This window comes from Gavialis gangeticus, unplaced genomic scaffold, assembly GCF_001723915.1.
Source record: "Gavialis gangeticus isolate Ggan-Ray unplaced genomic scaffold, GavGan_comp1, whole genome shotgun sequence".
In the NCBI taxonomy this organism is placed as follows: domain Eukaryota; kingdom Metazoa; phylum Chordata; order Crocodylia; family Gavialidae; genus Gavialis; species Gavialis gangeticus.
Window position 1 is genome coordinate 18,478,131 of NW_017729011.1, and position 19,243 is coordinate 18,497,373.

Genomic DNA, 19,243 nt, shown 5'->3' on the forward strand with positions numbered 1-19,243 from the left:
CAGAGTCTGGAATAGACTGCCTCCGGAAGTGGTGCAAGCGCCTACTTTGGATGCCTTTAATAAACGTTCAGATGCTCACCTTGCTGGGGGGGGATCTGAGCCCAGCTGACTTCCTCCCCTTAGGCAGGGGGCTGGACCCGGTGATCTCATGGGGTCCCTTCCAGCCCTAATGTCTATAAAATAGGCACCCCTACACCTTGTAAACCTGGCTACAAATAACTTAGGAGTACAAGTCCCATTGCTGTCAGTGCCAAGTGGCTAAGACATGCTTTTGAAAAACATCACCCTTGCTCATACCCAAAAGGTCTTCACCCCTCACCTCTGGCCACCTCTGTCTCTAGCAGTAAGGTGCCTTCTGCTGCCCTACATTGTCATTCAGACACAGCTTCCTGCACCAGGCCAACTCCCCGGCTCCCCAGAATAGGCCTACACACAAAATTAATTTGTAATCAAGACCTTAGGAAGTACTAACCAGGCTCTTAATAGGTACAGAGCAACAATTATCAATGCCAGCTGAACAGCTAATGAGCATTAAGAGGGGAAACCAATTAGTTTGCTCAGGATTCCTCCACGCCTTGAACACTTGATGTATTTCCATTTTTAAGCTCCCGTGGGGCCTGGAATTTCACAGCAGGTCCCCAACACAGCAGAGGTCCCAGTCATTGTCATGACTTAATCCCAAGCAGAAAATGAGTTGTTGGTTTTGCTTTCCATCAATCAAATGGGTATCTAGGAAATGGCAGAGCTGGGCTCTGTCTCCATGGAAACAGGCATATGCAACAACACTTTAACATAGGGACCAAAAAGCAGACACAGACATATCTCCAGCAGCCTGTTTTTGTCGGGGGGGATTTCAAAATAACACTAAGCTGGCAGAGGGATTGCCTCCGTCCCTGCAGGAGGAGGGAATGCCCGGTATATATAGGCCTCATTTCTGCTTTTAAGCACATTTTCATTCACCAGCAAGGGGGTGGGGGGCAAGAGGCTCTCCTGCTTGCTATCCAACTGCCTTATTCAACACTAAAGGGCTTTATCCTGCTGAAATAAATCCCCCAGGAGCTGGTAATATTGAGCTGTCACGGTGTGTATTTCATCAAGCAAGGAGGGAGGGAGGATTGTGACTCGGGGTTGCTATGGCTACAGAGTTTATTGAATTTCCAAAGGGGGAAAAAAACCCAACCTGGTTTCTGATGAGCTTGCAATCTGCATTTCTGCAACCGGCTCCCTATTTCTGCTGGACACATTTGGCCTGTGGGTGCACCCATAGAGTGCCTTCAGGTTGGGGGCATGCAATTCAGGCTGTACCCAACATCCGTCTCAGAAGTCTGTCGTACAGCACAGCACACATGCTCACCTACACTATGGACACACACATCCCACTCCAACCATCCACTCGCTCAGAGCCTGCCATATGCCTGAATATGGCCTGCTGGACATACACATGCTATGGCAGATGCACCTGCCAAAACCCACTTAACCACATGATGATCATGTGCATGCTCTTGTAGGCATTGCACCCTCCATGATGAGTCCAGCTACCCACCCCATCACTCCTGCTTGCTCCCTAAACCTAAAAGCCTCGTGGGGAACCAGAACCCTCCTAAAGCCTCAGGCACAGGCAGAAGCATGAAGAGGCCTCTTGAGAGAGGGTAGGATTTTTGTCAAGCCCATGCAGTGGACACGGCTCCAAAGGGGCACCACGTGGCCACATCACATATGTAGGAACCGGCCTTTGTTACCTCTCTTGGCTTGAACCTTCTCTGCATAAGACTCAACTCTACCTAACATCCCCTGGATTTGCGGTTATATTCCCAGCACCGTCACAAACATGGGATCTTCATCCCGCACAGGCCTGCCTGAGTAGGGATGCTCTCAATGAGCAATGGCCTCCAGACATGGTTGGTGGGACCCCGGCTGAGACATCAGGTGTGTCCCTTTATTATCAGCCATCAGCAGGGAGGCACAGGTATGTTTTCCCTTCCACGCCTGGCACTTTGCCCACATCCCCTGAGGAGACTGTCTAGCCTGGCCCAGGCATGCCCATGATTGCTTTTGGCTCACCGAGACACTAAAGGTGCAGTCGGCAGTCAAGGGAGGAGCTGGAAATGAACAACCTTTGTGTTGACCTGGAAATCAGCTGTCTGCTCAGGTCACTCAAAGGTGCCTGCTCTTTGGCATACTGTTGACTGGGCTAACTGGAGACAGCATTAACCCCTACTCTTTCACTCTCAGGGTGCAAGGTCTGGCACAGACAACCCCTGGCAGGCAGGATGGTGCCCCTCACAGCTGCATCCACTGGTGCAGGAGGATAGGTCTGGTCCTCTGGCAAGAACCAGAGAGAGCTTGGATGAGTCAGGGTCCTTCACTAAGGTTCATGAATCTCCCTCAAGCTCATATATTCCCAGTCCCCTACTCATCCTGGAACTTAAACCCAGGATTTCCCCTCATGACCCGTAAATCCAGTCCTCCAAGTTCTTCACCATGTGGCAGCCTGTACGCTGTGGCAGGGATCAGCCCATGTCCCAAGGCTGGGCTGGCAGAAGGCATCCTATGCCCAGCACAGATCTGTTTCTTCACTAGACCATGTTCTGGCTCCCCCCTCTCTGCTCAGTCCGAACATGACCTAGACCAGCGGTTCTCAACTTTTTTGTACCAGCACCCATTTGTAAACATTGATGGCCAGTCCTGACCTAGTGCCCCTCAGTCCCAACCTGCTGCCCCCCATTCCCAGGCCCCAGCATGGGAGCCCCGAGCAGCCCCTTGCAGGCTGGAGTTCTGCCAGCCTGCAAGCGAAAAGTCACAATATACCACATTTTTCTCCTTTAAAGGAAAATCCATTTTTAAAAGGTTTGTTTGCAACCCTTTCACATATTCTTGCGCCCCACTTTTGGGTTGCGACCCCCGGGTTGAGAACCGCTGACCTAGAGCATGCGAGCCAAGGCACCAGACCTGCCATTTTCCAGCAGGCCTGAATTTAGGTCAGACAAGTTGACCTGTCCCCTCTGGCTGACCTGGCTCCCTCCCCTGCGCACATGCCCGCCCAGGCAATTCCCGCTGGGTTATATGGCAGCAGCTGTCAGAGAGGAATCCCCCATCAAGAGCAGGCAGCATTCCTGGGGCCAGGGATAAACAGGATTCCAGGGCCCTGCGTCATGACTAATCCGGCCCAGCCGAGGGGAGGAGGGATGCCAGTCAGCGCTCCCCACCACCCACTGCCTGCCTGCCTTTTCCTCCTAGCATAGCACCCCCCAGCACAGGTCTAAGCACGGGAGCACTGCTGGGCACGCTGGCCTTGCCTCATGCTCCGCGGGCTCTGACTAGGGGCACCCTCATTCACTCGCTGCCTCAAACCAAACAGGAATGCTTTGGCATTACAGCTCTGCTAGCTGCCCCCCCAGCTTCGTGCCACTTTCGATTCTTCTCCAGCCGACGGCAGCATCCTAGAGGCACCAGATGGGCAAGGCAACAGGTAACAGCAGCAAATGGATGGTATGGTACCTGCAGCACACAACAAATTCACTCCTCCAGCCAGCTTACAGATAGTCTCCCATCTCTTGTTCAGTGCCCCCGCACACATGCACTGTTCATGAGGAAGGAGGGTCCTGAGAACTCAGATGCACATTCAGCCACGCACTGTTAGTGATGGCATGTGGACAAGCATGAACAGCACAACACAACCCCCATCAGAGGCCCTGGGATCAGATTTCCCATTATATTTTTGTGCAGGTCACTAGGTAGTAGATGACAAGGCAGAGCAGGGGCTCTACAGTGATTAGCCAACTGAGACCATCCTGCCCTGGCTGGGGACGCTCAGACTAGGCATAGCCAGGAAACATCCTTGATCTCAGCAGATGTGGAGAGGAGTGGATAGTCTCAAACCCACTCATATGTACACGCACGGCCAAGTGATGGGTGCAAAACCGAGCCACAAGCCCCAAAGCTGTCAGGAGCAGAGATTATGCAGCTGCATGTATCAAGCTGGTGAATAAAGGCACAGTCCTTTGCTTGGCCCACACCAACTTTTCTGAATTGTTCAAGGCCAAATCAGTTCCAAAATTCAACTGAGCAGAGTTCAATCGAGTCTGTGCCGTCTACCACCAATCAAGCATCCTCCCTTCCAGACCCATCCGTCTGGGGCTTCAGATACTCCTCAAATCCAAGCAGGCATGTTATGTGCAAGCCCCAGGCCTGGAGGGCTTGGGGTTCAGATGCCCTCAGTCTCACTTGATCTTAGTGAAGAGGCCAAGCATGTCCAGTACAGGGGCCAGTAAGTAGCTCATAAGTGGTGGCCTGCTGCCTGGGCCCTGGACAGTGGGAGTTATTAAAGCAGGGCAAGCCAGGAACAATGGCAGGGTTAAAGACAGCCTATAAAACTGTTACTATTCAGTGAGCTAACCTGCTGGGGCCCAGGTAGGAGCTGAGTGAGATGAAGCCCCAACACAGATCTGAACAATGCAGACACAAGCATGTGCACTGGTCCACCCTTACCCAGCAGGAGGGGCTGGGACCCAAGAGCTTATTTGGCTCAAAACAAGGCATTGGCTTTTGATTGCTGGAGCATTCAGAGGAGCCCTGGGGCAGGGGGAACTGAGGACGCCAGCAACCTGTTGCAATCGCCACAGTTACCCACTGGAATTTCTCTGGAGGGCTCACTCCACCTGCCAACACAGCAGCACTCCCCGAATACCAAGTGACAGAGCATGCTGGGACAACACAGTCCGACCTGTTGCACGGCAAGGGCATTCGTCTGCACGCACAGCACCTGTGTGAGCATGCGCTAGTGCAGACCTGTGTCTGTGCACAGGAACCGAGCACCAGGCAGGGAACAATGGGTTTACCTGGGCCTCTCCTTACAGCAGAGTGAACAGGACCTTTTTCTCCACCCCAGCCAAGGCAGGGTTGTTCCCATCAGCACTTTCTCCAAGGCTAAGTCTAACTGACCAAATGGGGAGGCTGCTACCATTCCACCCTAAGGCCATCAGACAGCCCAGCCCACCTGCCTGGAAGGACTTTCCCTGATATTCAGTTTAAGTCAGCCTTTTCTTATATTTCATCCCAGACCTCCTAGTTCTATTCACTTGCCCCCCCTGCACAGCCCTGGTGCTTCACATGCACCAGCTGACCGCAGGCCAATATCAGCACCACCCAAGAGCATTTCACAGATGGCCAACTGAGGCACAAAGGGACTGAACAATTTGCCCCAGGTCATGCAGGGAGTCTGTGGCATAGCAGAAACTGAACCTTAGTTTGAGACTCCAACTAATCCCAAACTGCACCCTCTCCTAACTGGATCAATAAATAGTCCTGCATGTACACCTCAACCTGGGCTCTTCTTTATTACCCTCAGCTCTCATATTCGTTGCATCCTGTTTTCTAGCTATTGCCCACAACTTAGGGGAGAAGAAACTCTTTTCTTGATGAAAGGCATGATGTGTAGGCTCATTGCTTGCCTGCAGGAACTGGCTGTAAATAAAGGAGCAGATAATGTCCCTCTGGAAGTGCTGAGGGATTTCACCCACAGAGAACTGAGGCACGGAGAAATTAAGGGCATTTTTAAGCTGCTTCTTCAGTGATCTTGAGAATGCTGCCTCTGACCAGGTCCCACGTGAGCTGAACCTGGCAAGGAGATGGTAAAGCCCCATGGGGACAGCCCTGGCCACTGTGAGACATGTCTCCAGCACAGCTGAAAGTGGCAACAGGGTCACGTAGCAGCTTTGCCACCTCACTCCTGGGGCTGGTAAGTGTGCAAAAAGAGCAGGGGGAGCAGTAGGTGCTGGCAGCAAGTGTGTTCAGGGCTGCAGCAGTCCTGAGGCTTGCCCCATGCCACACAGGAAGCCTGAATCCAGAATGAACCCCAGACCTCTCTCATTTCCAACCCCAGGACCATCCCATGCCACTTTGGTGCCTGCTGTGTAGGTCTGCCCTTCCACGGACAGCGCTCCTTATGAGTTTGGTCTCGGCTAGGGAGATGGGAAACCTTCACTACACAGGCAGATTCCTGGGATTTTGTTAAGTAGCCCGGGTCAGGGATGGCACTAGCAGGCACGAAGCCTCTATACAAATAGCAAACGTTGATCTTTTTGTGACATTGCTTCCCGGCATACTAGAAACACAGCTTTTTACCAGCTCCCGCCCTCCCATTTTGCCCACTGTTGCCAGAGCCTTTTCCTCCACTGCGTGGGAAGCTGATCCCTTTTGCAAACTTCTCCCTTTCCAAGTTGGCTCAGCCACATCCAGTGATCAGGAGGGAACGGGCTATTGCAGTTCATATCCCTTCCTCTCCCCACACAGCCCGGTTTCATCCCTGCACTCCCCAGGAGGGCGGTGGTAGAAGGGAGGGGAAAGCATATATAAGAGCAGGAATCCAAAGAGCCAGAGGACTGTTTGCTATAATGGATATGGTCCAGCTCCTTCAGAGGTCCTTCCCTGACCTCCTTGACAGCTGGTGTCAAATCTCATTCCTCCCAGGCCTGGCCTCCGCTGGGGTACAGTAACGCAGCCTGCCACCAAGGAGCTTGGTTCACTGCCTGGCTTCTGTCATATGCCAGGTCTGCAGCTGCTCACGCATTCAACACTCGGTGGGTTTTTGTCAACTAGCCCAGGTCAGTGATGGCACTAGCAGGCGCAAATAGCAAAGGGAAGGGAAAGACTTCCTGGCTCGGCAGCAAGATGGGATATCACAGCTCATTTGCTAGGCTTGAAGGGGAGGAAATCCACCTTCCCCATGACAACAGGAAGAGATGTCATGTTTTGCTGGACTCAGTGCCGCAGGAGGAAGCCGCTGCAGCAACAGGGACTGTACAGAACGGAAGCCCCCTGAGCACCGAGACCATGTGGACGGCACTTGTTGCCAGGAGCAGGGGCTGGTGAACTGCACGCTGGGCAGGGCTGGGAATGTGCAGCTAAATCAGAGCTATTGCATCTGGGAGTCCGGTCTACGGAGGACAGCACCAAGCAAGAGACTTATGCCCAGGCACTGGGGAGCACCAGCTCAGGGAAAGACTCCATAGGTACATACAACCTGCTCTGCAGACAGGACAAACTCCTACTTAAGTTTCAACCCAAGCCCTGCGTGTTAAGGGAAAGACACACTCCAAAAAGCCCCCTTTAACCTCATGCTTCCGCCCCCACCCCCAGCTGGTACTCTCCACTCTGGGTTTTCCCTAACCCTGCCTGGGTAAAGAGTAGGATTGAGGCTTGGGGCCATCTACCGGCTGCACTTAGTGTCGGCTACAAAGCTCAGCCGCAGGCGTTGAGCATTGATTACTGTTGTCTAATGCCATGAAAGGTTTATAATCCTATTAGCCAAGCAGCCTTCCAAAGAGCACTGGGATGGGGGCTGAGTGAAGGGGGTGATGCAAGTAGCACAAGGTGCCCCAGCCACAGAACCGGGAGCATTTGCTTTTCCAAACCTGGGTGAAGTCTAAGGTGGAACACATCCCAGGGTCTTTTGTAACCTCAAGAAGCGTGGCCTCTCCTCAGACACGTTTCCAGGCCTCTGGATCACTCTCCGCTGACAGCCCAGGCCACTTTTGGCACATACCAGGCCCAGGGAATGTATGCTTCAAAAGGCTATAAGACAGTTAGTCATTAAAGAGGTACAGGGCACCTTGGGAATAAATGATTATGAGATTTCAAATGTGGAGCCCAACCCTGTACAGAGTAACACCTCTAGCACTTCCTGCTTCTTCGCAGTCTGCAGCCATTTCCTAGTGCTGCAGCCTTCTGCTCTCCCACAGGGATTCAGTATACACCAGCACCCGATTCTTGGAGCACCTTTTGCTATCGCCAGGGATAAAGCTACTGCCACATGACACCAAACTCAAACAATGGCCCTAACTGTGTGAGCACAGCTCTAGGCTTGAGTACACGCAACTCGCACGCGCACGAGTTGGGAGGACTGGGCTCTTGGTCGTGCAGTGGAACTGGCTTGGTTCACCCGGCTCTGAAACACAGCCACTTTGCAGAGACTCAAGGAGAACTGCTGACATACTTGCTCCATCCGAAAATGCTGATTTGACTAAGACTCGGTCATTTCGCAGGACAGTATACATTGCATTAATGCTTCCGACAGGAAATAGAAGTGCTTTAAGAAGAGAGGAAAAGATATATATTCCAGAACATTTAAATTTTGTAAATGAAAATTCCAGACCTAACTTTTCCTCCCAAGCTGGGACAAAGCCAGATGTCAAAGTCTGGGGATTTCACGTAGGTCAACTCCAAAAGAAAGGGGACCATGGACAGGTAAAGCCACTGCCTCTGCTGCTGCACCCAAAAAAAAGAACTGGAGGGACCGGGATGCTGGGACCCTGCTTACAAGCCAATTAACAAGAAGGGTTGCTAGGTAAAAGGCAACACTTGAGATTTGCCTAACACACTGGGGCGAATGCCCAGCTCCTTCACCAGGTGCCATCTGAAGATGTTTTAGTAGCTGCAGGAAATCAGCAAGTGAGATGGATGTGTTTTCCCAGCAGCAGCAGCCCTTCAAGCGTCGCACCTTCCCTTTTGGACCGCACTGCCAGAAGCGGCGAGCGCTCCCCGCCGAGCCCCCGCTGCCGCTTTCAGGCTGTGACAGCACGACGACGGAGACCAGAAGGTTCAGGGCCCGAGGAGGAGGGATTTTAGGCTCACTTGAACCAAAACCCACATTTTCCTCAATGGAAATAAACACGTCCGCCCTCTGGAAAGCATCCACTGGATTTTTTCCCCTTTAGTTATTCACTTCCTCTGGGAAAAAGCCATGCTGAATACTTTTCAGCGTGCATTATGAATACAGAGTAGGTTGGTCTTCCTACGCCCCGCAGAGATGCCAGAGGACTCAGCATTCCAGTCATTCCTGCTAGCTCCTGATGGAGCGAGGGACCAGGCACAGTCCACCTCCATGGGGCATCCTTTGCATTTCAACCTGGTCTACGGATACAGGGCTGTCCCATGGCAGGCGGTGCACATGGCTGCCAAGGCCCGTGAGCCAGAAGCCCCCAGACCACGCAAGTCTCTGGCCATTCCTGGGCCCTGAGGCCAAGCACCTCCTCTCCCTGCCTGTGCCCCGATGGGGACCGAGAGCCGCAGGAACTGGGTTAAACCCAAGCGCTGCACAGCCCAGCCTTATTATTTCTCTGCCACAGAGGACGGCGCAGCTGCCAGGAACTTCTTCCTCGTCACTATGGAAATGATGAGGGGGTGTTTTTTGAGGTCTGCTGGGACTTTCAATTCCTGCCAAGCAAAACAGGCCCCTCCAAGCCGAATGCAGCTCCAAAGCACTCGTCTGAGCAAGACGGACCAAAACAAGGTCACGTTCTCTGCAGCTCCCAGGGCTGGAAGCTCTCGAGCCACGCTGATGTGGGGCTTCACACCTGCTGGGGTACTGAGGCCACCTGAGAGGCTGCTGCAGAGGTGGGCTCCCTGCTAGCCAGGACTTTTAAACCCAGCTGACATTCACCCCATCTTCCACCTGATGGTATCTGTTGATCTGCACTCTCTTCCACTTCCTTTGTAACGTGCCCCTGGCCAAGACAAGCACAGCCTTGCCCAGTCATGCCACGTGAAGGTGGTCCCTTCGTGCTCTCACAGCTGCAAGGCCACGGTTCTGTTCACAGCCCCCTCTCTTCCAACCCTGAAGTCCCCAGGCTCTCCCAGTGCACCTCAGGAGAGGTAACTTGTGCAGCATGGCAGGTGCCTGGCCATCCCATACTTCAGACCTTTTCCTGCTTGCCTGCAGGATCCAGGAAAGAAGAAATGTTTACCCCTCTCAAATGCTTTTTTGGCTTTTATTCCCCCTGGTCTCTCTTTGAAGCATTAGACATTGACCACAGCTAAGCCTGGGGGTTTTGACTTGAGTACATTGATGCTTCTGCCAGGAACTTGGCCAGAGGGTCCTCCTGCCAAGCTGATGACCAATATTCACGAAGGGGGGTACAGTCCTCTTCTTAGGATCCTTTGAGCGTATATTAACTAACTATGATTCCCCCACTGACATGGCAAGATGTGGCATGCTGTAGGGTGTTCTTGATGACCAGTTTGGTGCCTGGTGTGTGAAGGTTTGAAGTGATGATTTTTAGGAATCTTTGACAAATGGCTGCCAGACAGCAAGTGGACTAGATGTCATAGCCCAGGAAGTCCCTTGTACCGTGATGTTCCCAACGTGGACCTGCAGCTTCCCGCACCCCTGCTACACCCCCCGTGCCCCTTACACCGTGCTCTGCCAATGCTCCTCAGAGTCAACCCGGAGCATTCCCATTTCTTCCAGGGTTGGGAGCCCTGCCAAGGGATCTGTTCCTGCCGCTATTGCAGCCCTGGGACTCCCTTCTCTACTGAGGCACCTCTGTCCTCATGTTTAACACCTCCGCTGTCCTGGCCCTGAGCACCGACTGTCAAACATAGCTTTTTCCTATAGGAACTAGACAGAGGCCAAGGAGTCAGCCAAATTCCTGTTCACTCATAATTCAGAGCCTTGTTTCCAGGGGTGATGGTGTTACCTGCTGCGTTACAGCAGATCCCCTGGATAGGCTATTTCCTGCTCTCGGGGAAGGAGACAGCTCGCGTCGCACCAGCCTCTAACCAGTTCACAACAGTGGGTTCACTTCCAAATTACTGTCACTGTTATTTACATGGGCATGGACTCCTGCCAGCACTCCTCACTGTAGCAAGGGGAAGATGGAAGCCAGGGCCCGCAGGCATAGCACCCACTGTACGGGGGCTGCCAATGCTCACAGCCTCCTGCCACTCCAATAAACACGCAACAGGGAATCTCCCAAGAGAGGGAGGCAAAGCCAAGTGCCCAACACAAGGGTCCTACATGATCCCCCCACTCACACAAGAGCCCAAAATTTCCCTCCAGGGTCTATCCCAGCCCTACCCATTCTCCTTTTGCATGATGGCTTGGCAAGTTTCTTTTGCATCAGCTGCAGCCTTAGAGAGTTGGCTCCTTGCCTCCAAGATAGGCAGATGTTTAGCTGAGGCAAAGGGAATGGGGGCACTTGGCTGAAAAGAGATAAAGCCTGACTTCTATCCCGGGGAAGATCTTAGAAAAAAGTTTATTGAAGAGGCCATCCTTAATGGACTGGCTGACACCAACATCCTGAGGGATAGCCAGCATGGGTTTGCTGCAGGAAGGTCTTGCTTGACCAATCTCATTTCTCTTTACGACCAGGTGACCTATCACCTGGACAAGGGAAAAGAGATTGATGTCATATATCTTGACTTCAAAAAAGCCTTCCATCTGGTATCCCATGATCACCTCTTGGAGAAACTGGGCAATTGTGGCCTTGGGTCCACCACAATCCACTGGCTGGGAAATTGGCTCTGTGGTCAGACCCAGAGGGTGGTGGTTGACAGAAGTCAAGTGTCATGGTGCCCTGTGACCAGTGGGGTCCCCCAAGGCTCTGTCCTTGGACCCAGATTGTTCAACATCTTCATTAATGATGTGGACATTGGAGTCAGGAGCGGACTGGCCAAGTTCACCAATGACACTAAACTCTGGGGCAAAACATCCACTTCTGAAGATAGGAGGGCGATCCAGGATGACTTGGACAGGCTCAGCAAATGGACAGATGAGAACTTGATGGTGTTTAACACCAAAAAATGCAAGGCTCTCCACCTTGGGAGGAAAAACCTGCAGCATCCTTATAGGCTCGGCAGTGCTATGCTGGCTAGCACTACAGAAGAAAGACTTGGGGGTCATCATTGACCACAAAATGAACATGAGCCTGCAATGTGATGCTGCAGCTAGTAAAGCGACAAAAACGCTGGCTTGTATCCATAGATGCTTCTCAAGCAAGTCCCGGGACATCATTCTCCCCTTGTACTCAGCCTTGGTGAGGCCACAGCTGGAGTACTGCATCCAGTTTTGGGCCCCACAATTCAAAAAGGATGTGGAGAAGCTTGAGAGAGTCCAGAGAAGAGCCACATGCATGATCAGAGGTGGTTGCAGGACTAGCATAGCTCTCTCCAGCTCAGCTTGGCAAGCTCAACCATGTCCCAAGGAGACAAGCAAGAGGAGGCACTGGAGAACATCAGTCTGTCAAGGGGCCTCCAGGATGGATGAACTCTCCCTGTCCCTTCTAAGCCTCCAGAGAGGAGGAGCTTTGCCCCAGAAGTTTTTGATCCAGTGACACGCAGTCACCAAGCATCCCGTGACGTCAGCTTGTATCTCCAAATATTTTCTTTGACCAGTGGCCAAAACATGCAACACAGGGAAACAAAAAGCAAGAAGCGATACAGAACACCGGATAAAGAGAAAGCCAGTGCCAGAGATGTTAGAAGGCTAGCTCCTAAAGGCAACATGCATTCTTAGCACAATTAAGACACCAGCATCCCAGACTGCTTTATGAGCAAATGGAGCCCGTAGAAGTTACTCAAATACCAGTGCAGATCCCCAGGCAGCAAGCACATCAGCAGTCGCAGCACAGGCCTGATGAACCAGTCGTCAATACAGACTGGAACTGGACCAGTTCAATCCTGGCTAGCCTGTCCACTACCACCATGCCAAAGATGGCTCAAAGGCAGCAGCAAGGACTGAGGAATGTTACCACCCAAGATGGATCTAGATGTTGGATCCTTTAATGGCCAGCAGCTGTTTATCCTCACAGCAGCCTCTGTTGAAAGTCAACCACATATGTGTGTGCATGAGTGAGTGCGTGGGCACATTTGCACTTGACATCCTCCTCATAGCTTGAGGAGCCTCTTCATCCTGAGATTCTGAGTCACTTTTTAGGTTAGATCAATTTTCTTCCAGGCAATACTGTCTAGTGACCCCAGAAGACCTGGTTTTCATTCCCAGCTCTTCCACTAACCTGCTCCGAGACTTTAGACATGCCACTAAAGCCTTGGGACTCAACTTTCTTTCCCCACTCCCGTGCTGCTTCTTCTCAGACTGCAAGCTTCGTAAGGCATGGACAAGTTCCCACTATGCATCCATGCAGTGCCCAAGACAGTAGGGCCAGTGTCAACTAAGATCCTTACCCAATGCCACAATCCAATCGTCATCACCAGGGAACCCTAATCTCCGTCTCTCCTGCAGTCACCTGGATTAACCTCTGGGTCTCTAACATGAGCTCTTCCCTCCACACAAACAAGAGCACGATAGTATCCAAGGCTAATACCCCATAACAGCTTTTGATGATGACAGCAGACAAACAGAGCATTGTAAAGAAGAGACACCCCTGCAGCACAGTCATCTCCAGTCAACTTGCAATTGTCTGTGCGCATGTGACACTGACACACACACACACACACACACACACACACACACACACGCACCGTTATTTTTAACAGGGAGTTCCATGCATCCTCTCTATAATTAGCCCAGGTGATCATGAATATACCACATCCGTTTGTTCTGGGTGTCAGAGGGACTCAAGGGGGTATCCTCACTCTTGCCCATTCCATTTTCATCCATTTACAGGTTCTAACAACATCTGTAGTCACAGCAAGGGACTAAAAGCCATGACTCACAGGCCTCCTCATTTCTACAGCTGTCCCATTCGCTGAGCTTGTGCCGGCCTGTGCCTCAGTTTATTACCTATAAAATGTGGATAACAAAACAAAGGAGATACATTTATCTACTGCATGGGGGATCGTTATAAGGAAGAGGATAGTGGAGGGAAAATGTTTCAGTGGACTTTGAACATCCACGTTGGAAGCAAAAGCTCTTAGGAAAAGTGGCTTTGCAATGAGATGTCATGAGCCCCCGGGGCTGCCCTCTTTGTACTGATTTTGACTATCCTAAATTCCTGTGCATGGAACAGGGTTCGTCCCATTGGTTGGCAGCTTCATAATATTCTACGTGAACACTTGAGGCAGGGAAAAACAAAACTAAACCAAGCCAAAAGTACTGAAAAGGTCCTTCATTACTGAACTAAGACACCTGGGGCAGGAATTTCCTAGCTTAATTCTGACTCCATTGGGTCTGGCCTGCATTCCTCCTTTCTCTCTCACACATCTTGGGCGCCAGCATCCCAGCTCAACTCCAATGTAGGTCAATGTTGGACCTTAAACACCTACTTAAATCATCCTTGCAGTTTCAGCTGGAAGCAGGATTCTTATTCATTTCCTGTCCTGAACTTCCACACTGCTTAGGCAGTCAGTGGTTACCAGGTCACATCTGAGAGGCTGCTGCACTGTTGTGCTGGGCTGAGCAATTCCCACACCTACTTTACTGAGCACTCAGTGGCATTTTGGCATGGAAAGTACTAACAAGCAGATTGCAAACCTATTCAATTGACTTTATGAAGAAAGGTCATTATACCCATTTTCCAGGTGGGGAGATTGAGGTGCAGAGCTATTGAGCTCACATGGCAGATCAGTGGCAAGACTGAGACTACAACTTGCATCTGCAAAGGAAAAGCTATGGGCAAGGAAACCTCCTGCCTCAATAAATACAGCCTTGTATTAGTTATTACCCTCCAAGAGGCTATGGGTCACCATTCCCATTGTGCCTCCAATAAATACTTAGGCTGAGTTTTCCACAAGAGGAGAACAAGTAACCCCCGAGCATAACTGAATTTGCAATAAGATGCTAGCAAACAAACCCAAACTGCAGATGTGCTAATGCAGACTGCAGCTCATCACAGAGAGCCATCCTGGCAAGCCCGGATGGGCATCTCAACACATCACTGAGAATATGGCCGGACATACATATGCTCATCACCTCCATCTGCGACAAAGCAAGTCTCCTGTTCAAGGAGCAAGGAATTAAAGAGAGAAGCAGTTCCCTTGAGTCCTTCCCCGGCAAAATCAGGCTTCCCCTCTGGGTAGACTCAGGCTTTCCAGTTGCCATCAGGGCAGAGACCAGGGTCCACCAAGCTCAGCTCCAGCCTTCATGGATGATCAGGAAACAGGAGCAGCCGATATTCGGTAAAGAAACCAAGGGTGCCACCTGCTGGGTAGTCAGGCTCATTAACGGGATGAACAGGGTTAGTTGGAAACTGTGGGTCATTCATGGAGACGAGGCACACCTGCTCATGTTACCTCTTGCCTTTCAGATAGTACTGGAGAAGAGGGGACACGTTTGGGTCTAAGAGGGTTGCATGATCCAGCCCCCACCATGGTAGCTGTTACCATCCAGAGAAAAATCAGCTTGGGCCAGAAGAGCCGTACATAATATTGCAAGAGGCAAAGCCTTAAGCGATAGGGGGAGCTTGATCCACGTGTACAAACCACAAGCTTTCAAAGGATCAGGAGCCAGAAGTTGTCAAGGAATACTACACCGCACCCAGAGGAGCCCTCTTTGCCCTCTGACACATTCATACAACATCAGTGCAGAGCAAAAAGCACCCCACTGAGTCACCTAGGCTATTCCCATCTGTCTAGAGTCCTTCCATGTACCACACCTGCTTAGCCAGGGGAAATGGCCATTCAAGGTGGGACTGACAAATAACTGCTCATCTGCTTGCTGCTAGACACCACTTTTGTGTCCTACTTTTTCTACTCCTCTAAACCTGCAGAGAGATTTCAGGAGCGGGGGACACAAAGCCCAAAGAGGGGTGAGGCTTATGAAGAGATTTCCCAGGGTTCATTACCCCAGTGCAAGGCAAAGGGAGCAGAGCGGACTGGGGAAACAGTGCCAGCTCCCATTCAGCCACAGCCATGCACAAAGGTGTCTGCAGCCAGACCAGCTCCTAGAGGGCAGGCAAGTCCTGGGGCATCATGTGCAAGCATACATTTTGCACCCCACTTCCAGAGAAATCACCTTTGGTTTATTTCAGTTGCCTTGCACCCTCAGTGAACTACACTGTAGACTTGTGGCACCTTTCCAAACCCCTGCTCTCACTTCCCTCAGCTCATTAGCAACTCCAGTTTTACAAGTGGCTTGAATTCAGGTGAATTCAATTGCTCTGCACACAGTCTGGAAAGCATGCTGGTGTCCCCTCGGTGAAATCCTGCTATAAAAGTGGGAAGGTAGTGGAAGCCCAACTAGAGCCTATAGTCAATGCATATTTCTTTACAACTACTATACAGGGCTGGGAATGCTTCTACCCAACTATATCCAAATGTCACACTCCCAGGTGTTAATGCAAGAAGCACAGGAGAATTACTCTGAATAATAGCAAGAAACACAAACCCAAAGATGCTGGGAAGGCCACAGCTTTATGACGCAACCCCAAGGGGACCTTGCGGAGGAAACAGAGACAAAACCCAAGTAGGTTACAGTTCATTAGCAAATCAACCGTCACCATAGCCACAGCACAGACTAACGTTGCAGCCTTCAAGATTTGCTGTCTCCCTCCAGCTGAGGGGTACACCAATGATAAAGAGGCATTGTGGTCCCTGACCCATACACTTAGGCTTGAAGGTGACAGTGCGAGATGCAGCAGCTGAACCTGGCTGGGAAAGACTATTTCCCTGCCTGCTTCTTCCATGACTACGTCAGCAGACTCCTGTATAGCAAGCACCCACTGCCACAGCACTCCCCAAACCATCTGAAGGCCAAGTTCTGGGATCCAAGTCACTTCAGGCTCAGTTTTGCAAGTTCAGACCAACACTGAAAGGCACCAAAGGAAATTGGCCTGAGACCACTGTGGTTATCAGCAGCTCAGCCTGTTCCTAGCAGTCAGTGCAATATCGCTCTCCTCCCTCAAAAAGCCCATAAAATGCAGCCACCAGAGGAGATGCAGCCAACGGTTCGTCTCCTGACCGAAGGGGTTTGCATAGTGAATTGCTAGTTGGGGACAAGGGCAGGTGTCAGACCGCAAAGGGCAGCATCATTTTAAAATCCAACCTCCGTGCTGAACATTTTCTTCTGCCGAGCGTCGTGCCAACCACCACCCACGAGCAGACCCGAGAGAAAGAACAAAATTCTTCCCTCGTTGCTCAGGTTATTTACTTCGGGAACGTGACAGCACTCAGTCAGCGCTCCCTGTTGTTTGTGTGGGACTCGCACCTAGCAACCAGGGAGAGAGAGACGTTTCAGAGGCAGGAAAACGCAGCTCGACAGATGCAGGAATTGGCAGGGTGGGGCCTGGGGAGCGGCTGCAGGGCTCAAAACTATGTCCTTTCAGCTGGGATTTGGAAATCGGCTGGTTGCCCAATGGATCATGTCCCTTTTCAACAGCAAGGAAGTTTCGGTCTCGCAAGGGGATGGGACCTTTAGATTAGCTCAAGTGACCAGTTACGAGTCTTGGATGGTGTCACCTGATAGGCCGCTTATTGTGGGTCAGCTTATGTTTACAAACAAGCTGCGTGCCTCAGTTTACCCACATCAGGAAGAGTTAATATGCAGTGCCTCCCTCCAAAAAAAATACACAAGCTGTTTGTAAGGCTTTGAGGTCTAAATTGCTTAACAGCTATTCAATAGCTTAATGCCTGCAACTCAGGTCTTGTGCTGAAGCCAGCACCGGACATACACTTCTTACAGTGCCTTTGTATTAGAGGGTCTCGTGGTGGTTGGCTCATTTGGGCCCAGACTCAGCAGGGAAGGGAGTATTAAGATACTCATTTCCCAGATGGGGAAACAGAGGCATCCAGCACTCTGCCCAGGTTCAAGATGACACAGCAAGCCCTCACCTGAGCTGCATACAAGACACAGATTCCCAGCTCAGACAAGCTCCTAGAAAGGCAGCCACAGTCCAGGGGCGCATGGGCCAGCCCTTGCTTACACCTGTCACCCCTACCCTGTCATACTCTCCAGCACTGAGCCCCCAACTCCACCACACATGGAGGAGCTGAAACCAGCAGCATCCCTAGCAGCTCTCCATGAAAAGGACACAGATTACTGCATAACTGGAACCACCAAGATAGCAAAGGAAGGGGACAGGCGCTGGGCCCTGACTTTCTGGGGGATTTCTTTTCTCTTTTCCAGCCACACACAGGTGAGAGGAGAATCAGGCTCTCAGGTGCAAGTGCAGGTCAGGCATCCATCCAAAAGCTCGAGTTCTTAGGGATTAGTCAGTGGGTGGAGAGGGTCAAAGGAAAGGGCCAGTTGATAATTAAGGCCAGTCCTGTGCCCTCCCTCCCTGAACTTGCTTTCCCCAGAAATACCAACGCCGGAGTTGAGGGCCTGTGATTCTGTTCGGTCGGTGCCCTTTTTCACCTTGATCAGGCCCCACAGAAGTGTGCTGGGTGGTGAAGAGCATTTGGGACTTGTGGAGTTCACAAAGGGGGGTAGGCACCTTCACACAGCCTTTGGCCCTAGGTGTTTCCCACATTAATCCAAGAGCTGGGGTTTGGCAGTCTGGGATCTGGCTGGCCACGGACCAGCCACTCAGCTCAGCAACGGCCAGCGCCCCTCGCGCATGCATAGACTTTGTCCCAAGCTTTGGCCGGTGCCTTCACCTTCCAGCCACCCACCTCCTTCAGCAACCGCGGGGCCCTTTGTTCTTTCACACAGAGCCCAACAGCTGCAGCCCCTGACTCCGAAGTCCCCTGGGAAGGTGACTCCCTCTTTACTCAGCACGTGTGCCAAGCTCCAACTAACAATGACTTGTTACTGTGTCAACAGTGCAAGCCAAACCTCCTCCGCTCACTGTCCCCGGCGCAGATCCCAACACAGGGGCTGGAGAACCACGACACGCGCGGCTCTTACAACCGGGTCCAACCCAGGTCTGCTCAAAACCCCGGCGCTGGCTTCCAGCGGTTATGGAGGCAGAGTTGTTTGCCTGGTTCGGCTGTGAGCTGCTATCAGCAGGCAGCCTAACAAGCACGTCAGCCTGCCATAAGTAAGCGTGAAACATTTCCTCCAAGTCAGAGCATGAGGCAAGACAGTTTGGGGACAACTCAGGCTCACGTCACGCCGCTTAGACTTGACGCAGGTTTGCCCAGCACTGGCCCGGGCGACCTCCCCGGGTTCAGGGGCTCCAGAAAAGCCCTTCTCCCCCACCCCAGCAATGCCCGCTCTTGCAACAGCAGCCAGCACCAGGAGATAGGAAGCCAGCACGCAGCGCTCACCTGGGTGTCAATCATCATCATCATCATCTCCCACTCATAGCATCTGTGGGGTCCAGCCGAGAAAGGGGTGGGGGGCTAATCCGAGCGCTCTCCGGAGGACGCAGGTGCAGGGGAGGGGGTGGCCCAGTGCCCCTCACCCCACAGCCATGGCTGGGAAGGCGGGCGGGCAGGCAGGGATCTCCTCCCCAGCTCCCTCGTCAGGGCACGCAGGTTGCAAGCCTGGACGCGGGGCCCGCAGCCCGGGAGGAGCCCGGCTGTCCCCTCCGCATCGTCTGCCGGCTCCCGTGCACCTAGCGGGGCTGGCGGCCGCCTCCTGCTCCCGCCGCTGCCGCGGGCAGCTCCATGGCGAGGCGCCGGCGGG

At 52.1% G+C, this 19,243-nt stretch overlaps 1 protein-coding gene across 1 annotated transcript in view; it reads right to left on the minus strand.

Annotated features, from left to right (window-relative positions):
* Positions 1-18,976, minus strand: part of RALGDS (ral guanine nucleotide dissociation stimulator) — a 112,295-nt gene extending 93,319 nt beyond the window's left edge. The window contains exon 1 of the mRNA XM_019510732.1: positions 18,883-18,976. Within this exon, the coding sequence (XP_019366277.1) occupies positions 18,883-18,909 (27 nt within the window). The 5' untranslated portion in view covers positions 18,910-18,976. The remainder of the gene's footprint in view (positions 1-18,882) is intronic.
* Between the last annotated feature and the right edge of the window lie 267 nt (positions 18,977-19,243).